The 15652-nt window shown below is 36.3% G+C and overlaps 1 protein-coding gene across 10 annotated transcripts in view; it reads left to right on the forward strand.

Moving 5' to 3' along the window:
* LOC129794268 (cell adhesion molecule Dscam2) overlaps positions 1-15652 on the forward strand; it is an 87087-nt gene that overhangs the window by 63644 nt on the left and 7791 nt on the right. For 7 of the 10 annotated variants that reach the window (XR_008751011.1, XR_008751012.1, XM_055835038.1 and 4 more), the window contains exons 8-15: positions 409-553; positions 3488-3639; positions 7731-7841; positions 7909-8070; positions 8269-8556; positions 12598-12717; positions 12875-13048; positions 13898-14720. Coding sequence is in view for 7 of the 10 variants with exons in the window: in XM_055835038.1 (XP_055691013.1) it covers positions 409-553; positions 3488-3639; positions 7731-7841; positions 7909-8070; positions 8269-8556; positions 12598-12717; positions 12875-13048; positions 13898-14720 (1975 nt within the window). In the remaining 3 variants the exon portion in view is untranslated. Of the gene's footprint in view, positions 1-408; positions 554-3487; positions 3640-7730; positions 7842-7908; positions 8071-8268; positions 8557-8775; positions 9061-12597; positions 12718-12874; positions 13049-13897; positions 14721-15652 lie in introns of all 10 variants that reach the window. The other 3 variants (XR_008751013.1, XM_055835039.1, XM_055835043.1) reach the window with 1 other exon arrangement.

The following is a 15652-nucleotide window of genomic DNA, read 5'->3' on the forward strand; positions in this document are numbered from 1 at the left end:
TGTAAGCTTTTCAACACACAAAAATGACCTTAAAAAATTAAAACTTCTAAAAGTAATTGAAAAATCATCTAGGATGAAAATATCTCAATGATCCTCAAAGGATTAAACAAACAATAAGTTCCAATTAAACTTTAACGATCCAAAGCTTTTACCTCAATCAAAACTATTTCAAAATTACATACATACAATTATGCGATTCACAGCAAAAGCGTTCCAAATGTGTGAATTAATAAACCCCCAATGGGAGACACTCTGCATGGGTTTTTTCACCATAGGATATGTAGCTCCATGTGGGCAAATAAAATCAATTTTAATTAGTGTAATAGCCACACACACCAACCACCCCTAAGGAATTTTCCCAGGGTATATATTCAAAAGCTTTCTCTTGCTTGCTGACTTTTCTTTCAGACGCCCCACCTGTATTGCTGTACAGTTTTATTGAGCAAACCCTTCAGCCAGGACCAGCGGTGTCCCTCAAATGCTCTGCTGCTGGAAATCCAACACCTCAAGTGACCTGGACACTCGATGGGTTTGCCTTGCCAACAAACGGCAGGTTAGTATACTAATCACATCCCACGCCCCCTATTGTGTGAGGTGACTCAGGACTATTAAATGTTTTTCCTCTCCCACCACGGAGGTTTCCCACACAAGGGGGAAACTTTTTCTTACCACCACACTTCCATGCATATATTGGGTGTGTCAGACTCGCGCGTTTTATATATTCGTATAAGCTTTGAAGTGTGGAAAATTGTGAGATGAAATTGGTAGTAAATTTTGTTATGTGGAAAATGAAGCCTCATAGAGTGGGAGAGAACGACAGGACAATCTCTTCCATCCTCCTACCCTTGCTGCTGTTCCCACAATTCAATAAAACACCCCCCATTCCCAAAGCACCTCTGTACCCATTTGTCATACGAATATTGCGAATGATTCTAGAGGAGTGTATGTATTCCTCCTCAGCACACACATGTAATTAAGTTATTGTTCTGGAATGGAGCATCGGTAAGCTAGCCAGAACACATTGCAGGGACGGATTCATGTTGCGAAAATTCGTTTTGCTGGATTTTCTAACTGTGTCAATTTTTTGATTTATTTTTGTGAAAATTTGTAAAAGAAAATAACAAAAAATACGTATATTAGATAGCTTTAAATGAAGCAAAAAAAATGCCTGAAAGCTTTACAAAATAAAAATTCTATCGACGAACGATTTAAACAATCAATTAAGCTTTCAAAGCTTAATTTTCTAAGTTTTTTGCTCAGCCAAACAGCTCAACAATAACAAAATAAGAAATTTGCAACATTTTAGTATTAAAATAGATTCTTTGTTGAATGTAGTCCGAGTCTGTTGACGAAGGGTTATACTACTAAAATAGAGGTCCGGACTGTCTCATCATGTTGTCAGTGTTTATTCAATTAGCATCGACGCGTAAGTGCTGTGCAAGATGCAAAGTAAAACTCATTATACCATGACTGAGCACAGGAGTGCTTTAGCGATATAGAGAAAGCTCTGCATGTGTGAAAGCTCCCGCAACAATTGAATCTTCTCACATCTACACGAGATTATATTCAACTTTGCATATAATGTACTGTACATACATAGGCACAAACTCTCTCTATAGTCGGTTATGGAAGCTCTTCTCGCAATTTATTAACTTTAGCTCTCACACTGAAAATCTCGGTATGCACTTGGGGGAAAAGTGTGGGTGTTTTGGGGTGGGAAAAAATACATACGGCTGGGAAATCGGGTTTTCCCCGAACAAATTGAACTAGACACACTAATTTCGCGCTTCACTCTCGTCCCGCGATGGTGAACATATGCGTTGGAGTACATTCACCCCGCTCATATTTAATTAAAGTCAATTTGATAGGTCACAAATGTTGAAGGGAGGCTTTAAAATGCTTTAAATTGTATACAGTCGTGATCGTGCAGTAGGACCGTCGTCAAAAAAACTTCTCCGCGGTAAAACGGCTTCAAAATGAGAAATTTTGCCTTCGTAGTAGGACAATTGGTATCCTACCTTTCCAATAGTACTAATTGTCTCACTGCGAAGGCGAAATTCCTCATTCTGCAGCCGTTTTACCGCGGAGAACTTTTTTTGACGACGGTCCTACTGCACGATCACGACTGTAATTTTGATGTTCATTGAAGAAAATGTAAAATTGTTTAAAAAATAAAATCTCAAAAATTTTCTCTGCAATACGTACAGCAAGGGTTCACAGTATAGCATCAAACTATAAAATAATATTACTAAAATTACTAACAAACATTGAATCAAATAAATTAGAAATGCACATAGTTCTTGACTAAAATTAAATAAATTAAAAACAAAATTAAACTAAAATTAAATAAATATATTTTCCATATTTTGTACATTAGAGCCTGATGATGCAAAACGATGATGATTTGGTGAAACGTTGGCGAAGCATAAAAGCTTAACCATACTTCAGCGTCAAAAGACGCTGTTCGTTGTTTTTTCTCACTTGCTCCTTGTCAAATTGTATCGCGCTGTCACTGTCAAACAAGAAAGGCGGTTATAAAACATAGAAACCGCGTTTCTTGTTTGACAGTGACAGCGCCTAAGTCGCATTTTTATTTTCCTGTAGACTACAATGCTGAATGAATTGTAGTTCATTTTTAAATAAATTTGTTTTTGAATTTAAAATTTTTCCGTTCGCTAAAATAATTAATTATAATATCTCCTTTGTTTCGGTTAACGTCCTTTCACTTTAGCGCGAATTAAGGCTACACTATGAGTAACAACTGTGTCATATTGGGATAAATCGTTTATATGGAATCCACATTCAAAATTACATAGATTTTCAACAATAGATATTTTATTATGGAGCCAATTGCGCTATATATTAGAGATTTGCATGTTTTGCCCGAATTAATCGCATTTGTCCTGCTAACGCATATATAGGGATGAAACGGAAGAAGAGACAAAGAAGTGGAGAAAATTATGGTAAAACCCAAAGTGTAGCACTTCCTGTTGGCATTGTATGTGCCATATACGGGAAACTGTTTCAGAGGGACATCACGATGGGGGTTTTTGGGCAGAGTGGTGTATCGTCAATCCATGGACGAGTAACGGGGAAGAATTGGCATGAAATATGAGGTGAATTCCCGGGACCACTGTTGGGGCCTTTTCCATCGTCTAGTGTGCATAATTCCACCACCCACACCCTCAACCCCATGTGACGTTATTTCCGTGATGCCTTCCGCTCCAAATGTAGACATTGAGTGAAAATTCCACCACCACCCGGATTCAGCTCCATTTCCCATTTTTCTCTCTCTCCATCCACCAATCTCCTCCTGAATATTCCAGTCACATCTGTATACGGGAGCTTTTTTCCGAGCACTTTGACCGAACGTGGGAAGTATTTTGAAGCAGAAGGGAATTCAAAAAGGATTCCGTGTGAAATTCTTATGCACTTTCAATCCGTTCGACGTAAATGAATTTCCCATCCTTTCTTGTCTTCAACACAGATTCCTCATTGGACAGTATGTCACTGTGCATGGGGATGTCATCAGCCACGTGAACATTAGCCATGTTATGGTGGAGGATGGTGGAGAGTACTCATGCATTGCTGAGAATCGTGCCGGCAAGATATCCCATTCGGCTCGCCTCAACATCTACGGTAAGTTTCTTTCATCCATTTCAAATATCCCCCCTTGAATATTTTTGTGCAGCTCGATTTTTCCACATCCTGTTCCACCACACACGGCAGGATGGAAAAGTATTTTTGAGTAAACGTCTTACTTTATATTTGCTGAATTCCCACAGGAGATCCTTAAATTTTCATCGAGTCTCCTGGTATTTCCTTCTTCAAAATTATATTCAACGATATTTTCTTTACCATATTCCCTCCTAAATGTATTCGTTAGCATTTCCCTGTGAACTTACCTATTCGCAATCAAAGTTGAAAAATACAGATTAGATAAAAAGTTAGATCACTGAAACCTCAGAAGCTCACATTGATGAGATACAAGCCCTATTGAACTAACGCAAATCGCTGGCGTAGAAAAAGAAACGTAACAGCAATTTCGTTAGCCTAAAAGGATCTTGAATAATGATCGTTTAAATTTTAAACGCCACTGTTGTATAAGTTGTTGAAGTTCAGGAAGTTTATTAGGAAACTGCAGTCGATTGTGTGATAAATTCTAAACACATCAACCAACTGCAGATACCAAATAAACTGATCCAATTAAAAAATAATCTCGTTGACTTGAGATCAGTCACAGCATACATAATGTCGCTATGTGAAATTTCCATCACATTCACAACACGACAGAATGTAAAATGCGAAAAATCTTAAGGAAATTTAGAAAAAAAGACGTAGAAGCGGTAGAAGCAAAAATGTTGTTGATGAACAAGATCTGCTCGACTAACGTAATCGCAATTGTATTTAATTAAGCAAACAACTTGACGATTTCGTTAGTCGAAAAGATTCTTGGTAGCTAGACGTAGATTAAGCCCTATCCGGCGAACGCAAATCAGTATTTCATTAGCCGAAAAGGAACTGTGAATAAGGTGAATAATATTATTCGTTGAATTTTAGGTAGTTTATTAGGAAACTATAGCTAGTGGTGTTGCTCATATTAGACACCAACCAACTATAGTCTCCAAATAAACCGATCCTGTTCACAACTACAATTTTTAACATATGTACACATGTCGTTTTGAGAGCAATCGCAGAGTAGGCATGTCAGATTGTAAAAATCAAAATCATTCACAATCATTTACATAACTACTAGGCGAAAACCCTTCCAGTAGTTGGGAAGTAAGGCAAGCCCTGTCCAACCCAAGGAACGCATTTCAAATTCAAGGTTCCTGCAAACTCGTTAGCCGGAAAGGCAACATAAAGAATTTCTTGCACTTAGTCGTTGACATAAGATTAATCACAGCATACATATGCCGTGGCGTGAAGCATCAAACACATCCACACCCAGACACAATGTACAATGTGAGAAATCCTAAAGGTGACAGGAGTCATTGGAACCGATGTAAAACAAGTACTATTCGACCAACGAAAACCGCATGTCTCGTTTGAAGAATTGACCGACATGACGATTTCGTTAGCCGAATAGTAACTTGAAAAACTTTGTATAAACTTCAAAAGTATTTCAAAACCGAAAAGACATACGCAAACTAGTGTCGTGTTCAATCGTAAAACTTCACCGTGTTTGGTTAGCCGAAAAGGATAACACTGATCGATTCACTAAACTGCACTGTTATATCCTTCCTCGCTCGTTTGAGATTATTCACAGCATACATACGTCGTTGTGTGAAATTCATATTCCATTCACACCCACGACTGAATGTATAATACGAAAAATCCTGAAGATGACAAAAACGGTCGATAAAGATTTATGAAAACTGATGCGAAACCAAGTACTATGCAACTAACGTAAACCGCATGTCGCATCTAATTTTATAATCGGCATGACGATTTCGTTAGTCGTATAGTATCTTGAGCAAATCAAGATAGATGCAGGGCAAGTCCTATTCGACTAACGTAAACCAGTATCGTATTCAAGCACAAAACAACACCGTGTTTGGTTAGCCGAAAAGGGTAACACTGATCCATTTATTAAGTCGCGCTGGTTTGAGATTATTCACAGCATACATACGTCGTTGTGTGAAATTCATATCCTATTCACACCCACGACTGAATGTATAATACGAAAAATCCCGAAGATGACAAAAACGGCCGTTAAGATTGAAACAAATCACGATGAAAACTGATGCGAAACCAAGTACTATGCAACTAACGTAAACCGCATGTCGCATTTAATTTTATAATCGGCATGACGATTTCGTTAGTCGTATAGTATCTTGAGAAAATCTATCTGAAAATGATGTAGGACAAGTCCTATCCGACTAACGCAAACCAGTGTCGTAATTACTGATACAACGTCACCGTATTTCGTTAGTCGAAAAGGATCTTGAAAGATTTGAATAAACAAAAAGAAACCGTTGAATTATAGGTAATTTATTAGGAAAACTTCAGTCAGTCGTGTAGTAAAATCAGCACACACTAACCAACTAAAGTCTCCAAATAAACTGATCCATTCTGACTATGCACTTTTGCTTGTTGGTTTGAGATCAATCGCAAAGTAGATACACCATAATGTAAAAAATCGAAGCCATTCACAATACGGCACAACTACTGTGCGAGAAATCCTTAAGACACCTTTTCTCTATGAAATTTGAACTGAGACTGATCGTGGCTTGCAAAGGAGCGGTCTTTTATAGGTAATCGTTCAAAGGACCTGATCTACCTGCCTTTACACCTTGCCATTGGCCATTGGCCTAATTGCTTTCTAGTAGAGAATTTTCCAAAACTGAAGTTACTGAACTACTGAACTACAATTTTAAACATATACTTGCTTGTCGTTTTAAGAGCAATCGCAGAGTAGGCATGTCAGATTGTAAAAATCAAAATCATTCACAATCATTTACACAACTACTATGCGAAAACCCTTCCAGATGAAAAAATAAGAACTAAAAAAAACTTATAGCTTCACTCTCAAATTTTTAGCCGAATGATCTTAAAGTTTTGATGAACGATCAAGCTCTGTCCGGCCAACGAAAGCCAAATACGTATTTTATTTATTATCGTTTTTGTACTTCCATGGGCCGAAAAGAATCTCTAAAGAAAAATCACAAGGAATTTTTGCACCAACACTTTGTTCGTTGCTTTGTGATCAGTTACAGTGTACTTCTACCAGAATGTAAAATATTAAATTCATTCACATTATAGTTTAAGTACAATGCAAGAAATCTCTGAGATATTAGTTCACGAAGGGATCTGAACTGAGACTGACTGTGGTGTGCAGCAGACCGTGTATTTATAGGCGGCCGCTCAGGGTACCTGAGTTACCTGTGCTACCTGTCTTGCATGCTCCGCCCATAGATTTTTGTTGCCGTCGGTTGAAAATGACCCATACCTATTGATTGTGCTTGACTTAATTACTTTCTTGGATTAAGGTCTTTCCAGAATATTCTTTCAGCTTGTCTTTATTAAAACATGATTAAACTTTAATTGCTTAAATATTAAATTAAAATGGAGCTTCTTCTATAAGAAAAAAATACCATTTCAAAATTTTTCTTATTCATTTATATCAAATTTTGTGTCCTTTTGTAAAAAAAAAGTATTTCATGAAGTATTAAAATCACAAATGGTCCGAAAATTTGGATTCTTTTTTTAATTTACTTTTTTGAATAAAGATTTTCTTCAAGAATAAATAAATATATAGGATGAGTACGGCATTTTGAATAAAAGAAATAAATAACAAAATATTTGAGCAAATTGTATGAAGAAAATTTAACTTTTTAAAGATTATTAAAAATTAATTATCACAGAGGATTATGATTAATTAATGATAATTACCTGTTGTTAGTTATTCCCCTTAATGACATATACCCTTTTTAATCCTTTACATCCTTTGCAACTATTATTCTGGAATATTCTTATCGTTAAAAAATAAAAATTAGATATTATGATACCTGCAAAAATATTCTTTCAAAGTAAAAAAGACTTCAAATTTTTTTTTTTAATTTTTGTATTTATTAAAAATTTTGTTCCAACTCATAAAATTTTCTAAAATTTTATTTTCATCTCTAATATGTTTCAATCTGTAAAAGGGTGCTTTTGAAGAGAGCGATAGAAATCATTTTCGTGTAAAATCGCTTCATTTTGTGTTTTTCTTTCCCCATCTTTTCCAGGTCTTCCGTACATTCGCCTTATACCGAAAGTTACAGCGGTGGCTGGTGAGGATTTGCACTTGAAGTGCCCCGTTGCCGGATATCCCATCGATGAAATTCACTGGGAAAGAAGTAAGAAATATTTATTTTTTCTCATGCGTTTTCGCGAGGTATGCTGAGGTGCAAAATTATATTGCAGATGGTCGGGAATTGCCAGATGATATCAGGCAGAAGGTGCAGCCGGATGGTTCGCTTGTCATCAGCCCGGTGCAGAAGACGGACGATTCCGGGGTCTACACATGCTGGGCACGCAATAAGCAGGGTCATAGTGCCCGAAGGAGTGGAGAGGTGACAGTTATAGGTGAGGAATTATTTGAAATTCTTCTTATAAAATTGGGATGAGGAAAAGTCTTAAGGATTTTCCTTAAAAAAAATAAAATAAACTAACAACAGCTTCCGTAGGTGAAGAGAAGGGTGCAAAGATGATTTCCGGATCATTCTGAGAAGGAAAATGCTCAAATTTTCTTTTTTTTTTGTGAAAATGATAAACTATTTCCAGTACCCCCAAAGCTAAATCCCTTCCATACGACTGCACTGTCTCTCAACGTTGGTGATCGAGCCTCCTTAACGTGCTCCGTGGTTAAGGGAGATCAACCCTTAACGATAAGTTGGCGCAAAGATGGACGCATTGTGGATTCATCGCAGAGGATGTCGGTCACACAGGTTGATCAGTACAATAGCATCCTTGTGATTGATAGCCTCTCATCTGAGCATTCTGGAAATTATTCATGCGTTGTTCGGAATCAAGCTGCTGAGGTGGAAACATCCCAGGCTCTTCTGGTTAATGGTAAATTAGAGCGCATGGAAGGGACATACACACGTCACATCACACCACTTGGTCGCAGACACTGTTAGGCGCAATAGGAGCATCCTTTGTAGGATTCGTTTCATTTTCAATGCAAAATGTGGGGGAGGAAAAGCCCAATGGGGATAGCCAAATGCAGTGAAGAAAAAATCCATATTTCTTTCTCTTACATTTGTTTCTTCTTCTATTCTCACATTCCAGTTCCCCCTATTATTGAGCCTTTTTCCTTTCAAGACGGACTGGCTGAGGGTATGCGAACCCGAACAGTGTGCGGAGTCTCGCGGGGCGATGCCCCGTTGACGCTGCGCTGGCTCAAGGATGGTGAGCCATTGCCCCTGTTGCTGGGGGCCAACGTAACATCTCTTGACCAGTATTCATCCCTCCTAAGTATTCCCTCCCTCTCTGCATCTCACTCCGGTGACTACACTTGTGTGGCGACAAATCCAGCCGCTGAGGTTAAATTCACGGCAACGCTCATGGTTAAAGGTAACGTATGCCATTTCACTGTCATGCCCACTTCAGTGATCCATCTCTCCAGCATCATTTCAACCACCCGTGCCCATCAACATACCCCCCACCCAATTTGCCCCCCCTGAAAATTCAACCAACCCCCTTCAAATCACTACCCTGCTTCTCAAAAGATTCCTCATGGGCAGTAACTTTTGCGGATTTCATTTTATTTTTTTTTGGATTTTTCCTTAAGGTTTTTTGAATAATTTTTTTTAAACTCAAATTATGCCCTAGTTTAATTAATTAATTTTAAAACTAGGAATTCAAAATTCTTTAAAGAAAGAATCAGAGCTGAAAGGATATTGTAAAGGCGAAAATTGTAAAAATTCATTGGAACTGATCACTGGATCTTAAATGTTCCGCTTAAATCAGTTGAAATTCTAAGTCAGATTCTAATAAAAAAAATTATATCTGTTCTTTTTCTTTAAGTAGGTAGTTTTTAACAAAGATTTAACGTCTTTTGACAAATATTAAAAAAAAACTTTGTTCATGAGGTCTAAATTTTTAAAATTGTCTTTTTAATTTAACTCCTTTCCCTTTTAATTAAATAGGATCTCGGACCAGAACCAGACCTAGAAGTATGGTAGAACTATCTCAATATATTAAATCAATAATCGATTTTATTCCAATTTTTATAAATCGGTTGAGTTTTAAAACATTTTTTATTGAAAAATCTTTTATCATTTTTTCTCACAAAAAAACAATTTTCGTGAAAATAAAAAAAATTTTTGAATAAAAATTTTTATTTTTTTACACTCCGCCAAGTTACTGACCCTCGCTTATAAAAAAATAAATCGATAAAGAACTTCAATGTATCCGCCCAAAATCCGACCATTCGCTTCATTTTGCCTTCCTGCTTGAAATTTTGTTCTTAAAATTAACTTATTAATTTAAAAGAAAATTAATGACATCTTCGAGAATATTTTGAGAAAAAAAAACGAACAGGAAAAGAGAAAAGTTTTAAAGGAATAATGCTTTTCACAAGACAAACGAATTGAGATGAAGAAGTGACATTAATTAGATGAATTTATTTTTCCTCGCGAATCATGTGTCTCCATACCCCCAGCCCCCATTCAACCCTAACCCCCCATTGACCCCCCATTCAGTTGCTTTGGCACGCAGTGGGTTTGCGGCAGATTTCACCAGGTAATTGTTTGCACTGAACCTTCCTTATTTAATTTTATTTTTAGTTTTTTTAAAGCCTTGGTTCAATGAGTTTTAATTTTGAAAAAAAAATCCTTTTATCACCTCTGCACGTTGCATGATGATCGCATGTAGTAGGAGCAATGTTTTCTTTTAAATTAAATTATGATTTATTCCGAAATTTTATTTCGTTCCTTCCTCTTTTGATTTTTCGTTCTTAAAAGCATTTTAGCTGCTTCTTGCGGCGAGTGATTTTCAGTTTTAAAGAAAAAAGAATTTTGTATTTTTTTATCCTTAGAGCTTTTAAATGTTATGGAAGTTTATGTTGAGTATGCTACAAAAAAACCGGAGTAGTTGTTATCCTGAATTTGAAACCTCCTTTTTGCCTCTTGCAGTCACAAAAGTGATGAAAAATCCTCTTGCTCGAATGATCCTTCAGTATTTCCCTTTTGCAATTCTTCCCAAACAAATGCGTGTGCCTGGCGAGCTTTATCATTTTGCCACCTTTCTCCCCCCACAGCCGAATGCTATGGCTTACAAAGGAACGCTCACATTTTTTTGGGGACAATTGCAGAGGGAAATATGTGCTTCTTATATATTAATTATCCCTGTGAATTAACAGTGGTAAACAAGCAAAAAAAAAGCAACCATCCAAAAGTCAAAATAATTTGCTGCTACATTGGACGTCCAAAACCCAATTTTTTGTATATTAATTAACCAAAAAAAAGCTGTTTTTAGACCCCAGTTCATCATCCAAACATATTATATATACATATAACCATATGATATTGATATGAGATCGGCTTTCGCAGTCCCCCGCCAGTATATATTTGATTATGATGAATAACTCATTATCTTCCACAACAGTCCACCTGGATCCTCCACGCTTTTCACTCCAACTCTCCCCCATCCCTTCGACTTTTTTATTTCTCCTACTTCTGTATATTCTTTATTAAAAATTATTTTTTAATTTAATTCCTCCTCACACCTCAATCATTCTCTGTCTCTCTCTTCTCTCTCTCTATCTTCTTCTATCTATATCTCTTTTCGTTATTCGGACACATTGACGTATAGGAAATGAGAAAAAAAACTTTCGAATATACATACACACTGAGCTTTAGATTAAACGGGCAGAGTGAACACATAAATACACAAAATTCCACATAAATAGTTCATTTAATTAAATTCTGTGATATGAAAGTAACAACGTTTGGCCTAACGTAGATCCCGCCCCAAATACAGTGTGGTGTGCATTTTGTATGAAATTTTCATTTTGTATTTCAATTGCCAGAAAGCTTATGAGCTTTTTAAGCTTCTTATGCGCCCCACAATGTGAATCAATGTGCGAAGTTATGCGGAATTCAATACATAGATAAAGGGTCTTTTGTTGATTTTAATTTTCAACTCTTACCCATCAACATGGAAATTTTGTATTATAAATATTCTTTCGCATAGAATTGCAAATGGATTTTTATGCAAAAATATTTTTAAATCAAATGAAAATATTCTTTTTTTTTATTCAGAAAACTTTTATATTTTAACATGAAAATAAAATTGATATTTTTTTAAAGGATTTTCTCAATGTTTTCCATTGCTTAGACAAAAATTATTCAAACTGTGGTATTATTTCTTTCAGCATTTTCATAAATGAAAATTAAGAAGAAATTGAAGAAAGAATCACAGCTAATATGAAAAAAATTGTGTCATTGAATGGTCCTTTAAGGGTTAACTAACAAAAGCATTATCTTTTCAATTTATTTGAAGTTATTTAATTTTCTGAATTTCGCATTCCATTCTGGATTTAATTTCTCCCACCATTTTATTCTAAATGAATTATATTCACTAAATATTCGACATATATTACCATTTTGAACGCTTTATTAACAAAATTGAACTAATACATCATTTTCACAATTTGTTTTTAATTTAATTTTTTGCATTGCATAATTTTTTAATTATTAAAATTATATACTTTCATCTATACAAAAAGAATATTTTTATGATTAAATTATACAAAAAAAAATCGAGAATGAGATAATTGAAAAAAAAAATATATTTCGCAATAAAAATATAATTTGAAATCTATATAAAATTTAAAAAAAATTAAAAAAAATATATTCCCTGTGAGCTTTTTTGCACACACAACTGCTAAAAATTGCTATGCTTGGCCAAATTATTAATAATCCTCCAGATCAAACATTATCCACACAGAGACACATATGAGACTACATGTGGGCTATTTTAGGGGTGGGAACATCATTACACAGGGAGCGTAGGACATGTTTTTTTTCCTTGCAGATGTGGGCCTTTTTGGAAGATTTTACTGTGAGCTTTTTCTTTTTTTTTCTCTCTTTCGCACCACCTAATTAGTACCTCCGCGGTGGATTGTTGAACCATCGGATGTGAATGTTGAGAGAAATCGCCACATAACCATCCACTGTCAAGCTCAGGGAGTTCCCACACCCATTGTGACCTGGAAAAAGGCGACAGGTAAATTTTTTTTTCCATAGTGAGCTTTTTAGTTGTGTAATGCTGTGTGAGGAGGGATAAAAAGCCATGGTCCTAATCCATGGTGAGTGGGGAGATTGAGGGAGTGGATAAGAGATGGACTTTTCAATTTTCACTCTACTGCTATGGTGCTAAAAAGGAAGCAAATCTGGGGACTATGAGGAAGTCAGGGAGCGCCCATACACCAAACTCCTCTCCAATGGATCCCTCCTACTGCAGCACGTCAAAGAGGATCGGGAGGGATTCTACTTGTGTCAAGCACACAATGGCATTGGGACTGGCATTGGAAAAGTAATCCAACTGAAAGTCAACTGTGAGTTTCTTTGTCTGTCACTTACATCCTACAATGCACGCAGTTTTAACATTTTGAAAAAGCTTAAGATGTTTATTGTAAATATTAAGGGACTTTCTGACCCACACACTTGCCTTCATGGCATGAGAAACATCAAAAGAAAATGTTTTAGTAGCTATAAATAGTAGCAGAAATTGAGATGGTTTTGATGAAATTTTTACGAAGATTGAAATAAGATTGAAGGAAAGATTTAGTTAAAGATTGAAGAGCTTTTTGCTTACTTTTAAAGTTCTATTTAATTTTGATTTACTGAAAAGCTGAGCATAAAAATTATTTTAATATCAAAAATTTTAGATTTTCCAGAATTTCTTAACAATATTCTAAGTTACGTTTCAAAGTAAAAGATACTTTACCAGAAAAATATCCCAAAGAGAAATGAGCTTTTACCAGGCGCCTCCACAGCGTTCAATATTTCGTTATCATTTAATTACAATTATATTTTATTGTGAAAGTTTTTCTTTTGAATTTTCTTTGATTAAAAAACCTCTTGTGACAAATTTCTAAAAAAGTAAATTAGAGAATTTTTAGGGCCAAATATTTATAATAAAATCATCGTTCAGAAGAAAATTCAAAAAAAAAACTTCTTTTAATTCTTTTAATGATTGTGAAATCTTCCTAAATTTCATCTAAAAATTGTTAAAATTGCGTTAAACTAGCATTAAGGAATAAAAACTAAAAAAAAATATTTTTTCTAAAGCCGAAAAAACCTTTTATTTAATATTAAATCATCCCTTAGTTTTCACTTAAATATTAAGTTCCCAGAAAGTTCCCAATTCAGCAATTTTCAAATAATTTTAATTAACTTTTCAGCTTCACCATATTTCTCGGCCCCAAGTCGAATGGTTACAGTAAAGAAGGGTGATACTGCTGTGTTGCAGTGTGAGGTGAATGGGGATAAACCAATTAATGTTGTCTGGTTGCGTGCTGGCAAGCACGAACTCAATCCGTCAACCAACTACCGCGTGGCTGTGAAGCAAGACGCCACACCTGATGGAATTTCAGCTGAAGCACAAATAACTAATGTGGACAGTTCCGACAGTGGACCCTACTTCTGCCAAGCTAGCAATTTGTACGGGAGGGATCAGCAGTTGGTGCAGTTGCAGGTTCAGGAACCACCGCAGGCACCAACTGCCCTTGAAGCTCTAATGGTATCCAGTCGTTCAGTTAATCTCAAATGGTCACCACGTGGTAATGACGGGGCTGAGGTCACGAAGTACATTGTGGAGTATCATGAAGTTGATAGACCATGGCAGACTGTGGAGTTGTCTGATCCACCGCAATTCACTGCACTGATTGAGAGCCTAAAACCTGCCACGAGATACACATTTCGGGTGATTGCTGAAGGAACTGCCGGACGGAGTAGTCCTAGTCAGGAATTAACAATTAAAACGGAGCCACAGAGACCAGCTGGACCACCGCTCAATCTCTCAGCTCGTCCACTGTCCTCCACGGAGATTTTGGTAACGTGGACTCCTCCACTGGCTGAGCTACGTAATGGAGAAATTCAGGGGTACAACATTGGCTACAAATCCTCCCTATCGAGTTCAACAGTCTTCAATTTCACGTCCGTCTCAGGAGATGGGGAGGATGGAACGGGAGAATTGCTCTTGAATAATTTGGCCAAATACACCCGGTAGGTGAAGAAAAAAAATTATTTAGATAGAAGAATTTTATTTAAAGCCACTGTCTCGGACAATTTGTGTCCTTCCTCAGGGCGTTAAATGATTCGAATTTAACCCTTTCGCGTTTTTTTGGATCATACGCTGACACAAATGTGAAATATTTTATTTTTTTCAATTATTTATGAATTTAATTGATTTTTCAAGTTAGAAGAGCATCAAATTCACGAAAAAAGGGCCATAGAAGACGTTCTGACGTCCTCTGAGAGCATTTGATAGAATATCGCAATAAAAGAGCGCATGTTTCAATATTTTTCTGTTTCATTTTGAACGCGATATGGTTAACCTCTGAGATGCGGAGGCCTTGGCACACCCTTAGAATGCGAAGGTGGGGTCGTTGAGCGACCCCAAAAAGAAGGCCAATTTTCTCCCAAACTATACAACCTGGAGTTGTCGGGTTAGTGCCTATAGATTCCTTATATAGTCCTCTTGCCCCCTGCACCACAAATTCGCCACCCGGAAACACGCAGAAGAAAATATTAGAGAAAAACATTTTTCACTCATTTTTCACAATTTCTTCGTGAGAAATTTGCCACGAAGTTTACCGCAACCACTATTTTTTCCACTACTTCCTCGCATTCCCCTCACTTCCCGCACCGTGATAAATGGCAATATTTCTCGAATATTCTTTATTGTTTTGCACATTTATATGCTTCTAATTATGTTTTATGTTGTTTATGTTACTTATTCGCGATAATTTTGACACTGAGAAGGTAAAGTGAGAAAGTAAACACAACCCTTCAACCCCCTTCAACCATATGATTCATGATGTGACTAACTTCATTCTGAGAAATTTTCCGCAGCATGGCCGTTACACCAATTTTTGAATTCCCTTCTTCTACATTTTTCTTAATAACTTTTCTTGTGGTGGACGGATTGAGCTGAA

The sequence above is a fragment of the Lutzomyia longipalpis genome, chromosome 3 (assembly GCF_024334085.1).
Source record: "Lutzomyia longipalpis isolate SR_M1_2022 chromosome 3, ASM2433408v1".
In the NCBI taxonomy this organism is placed as follows: domain Eukaryota; kingdom Metazoa; phylum Arthropoda; class Insecta; order Diptera; family Psychodidae; genus Lutzomyia; species Lutzomyia longipalpis.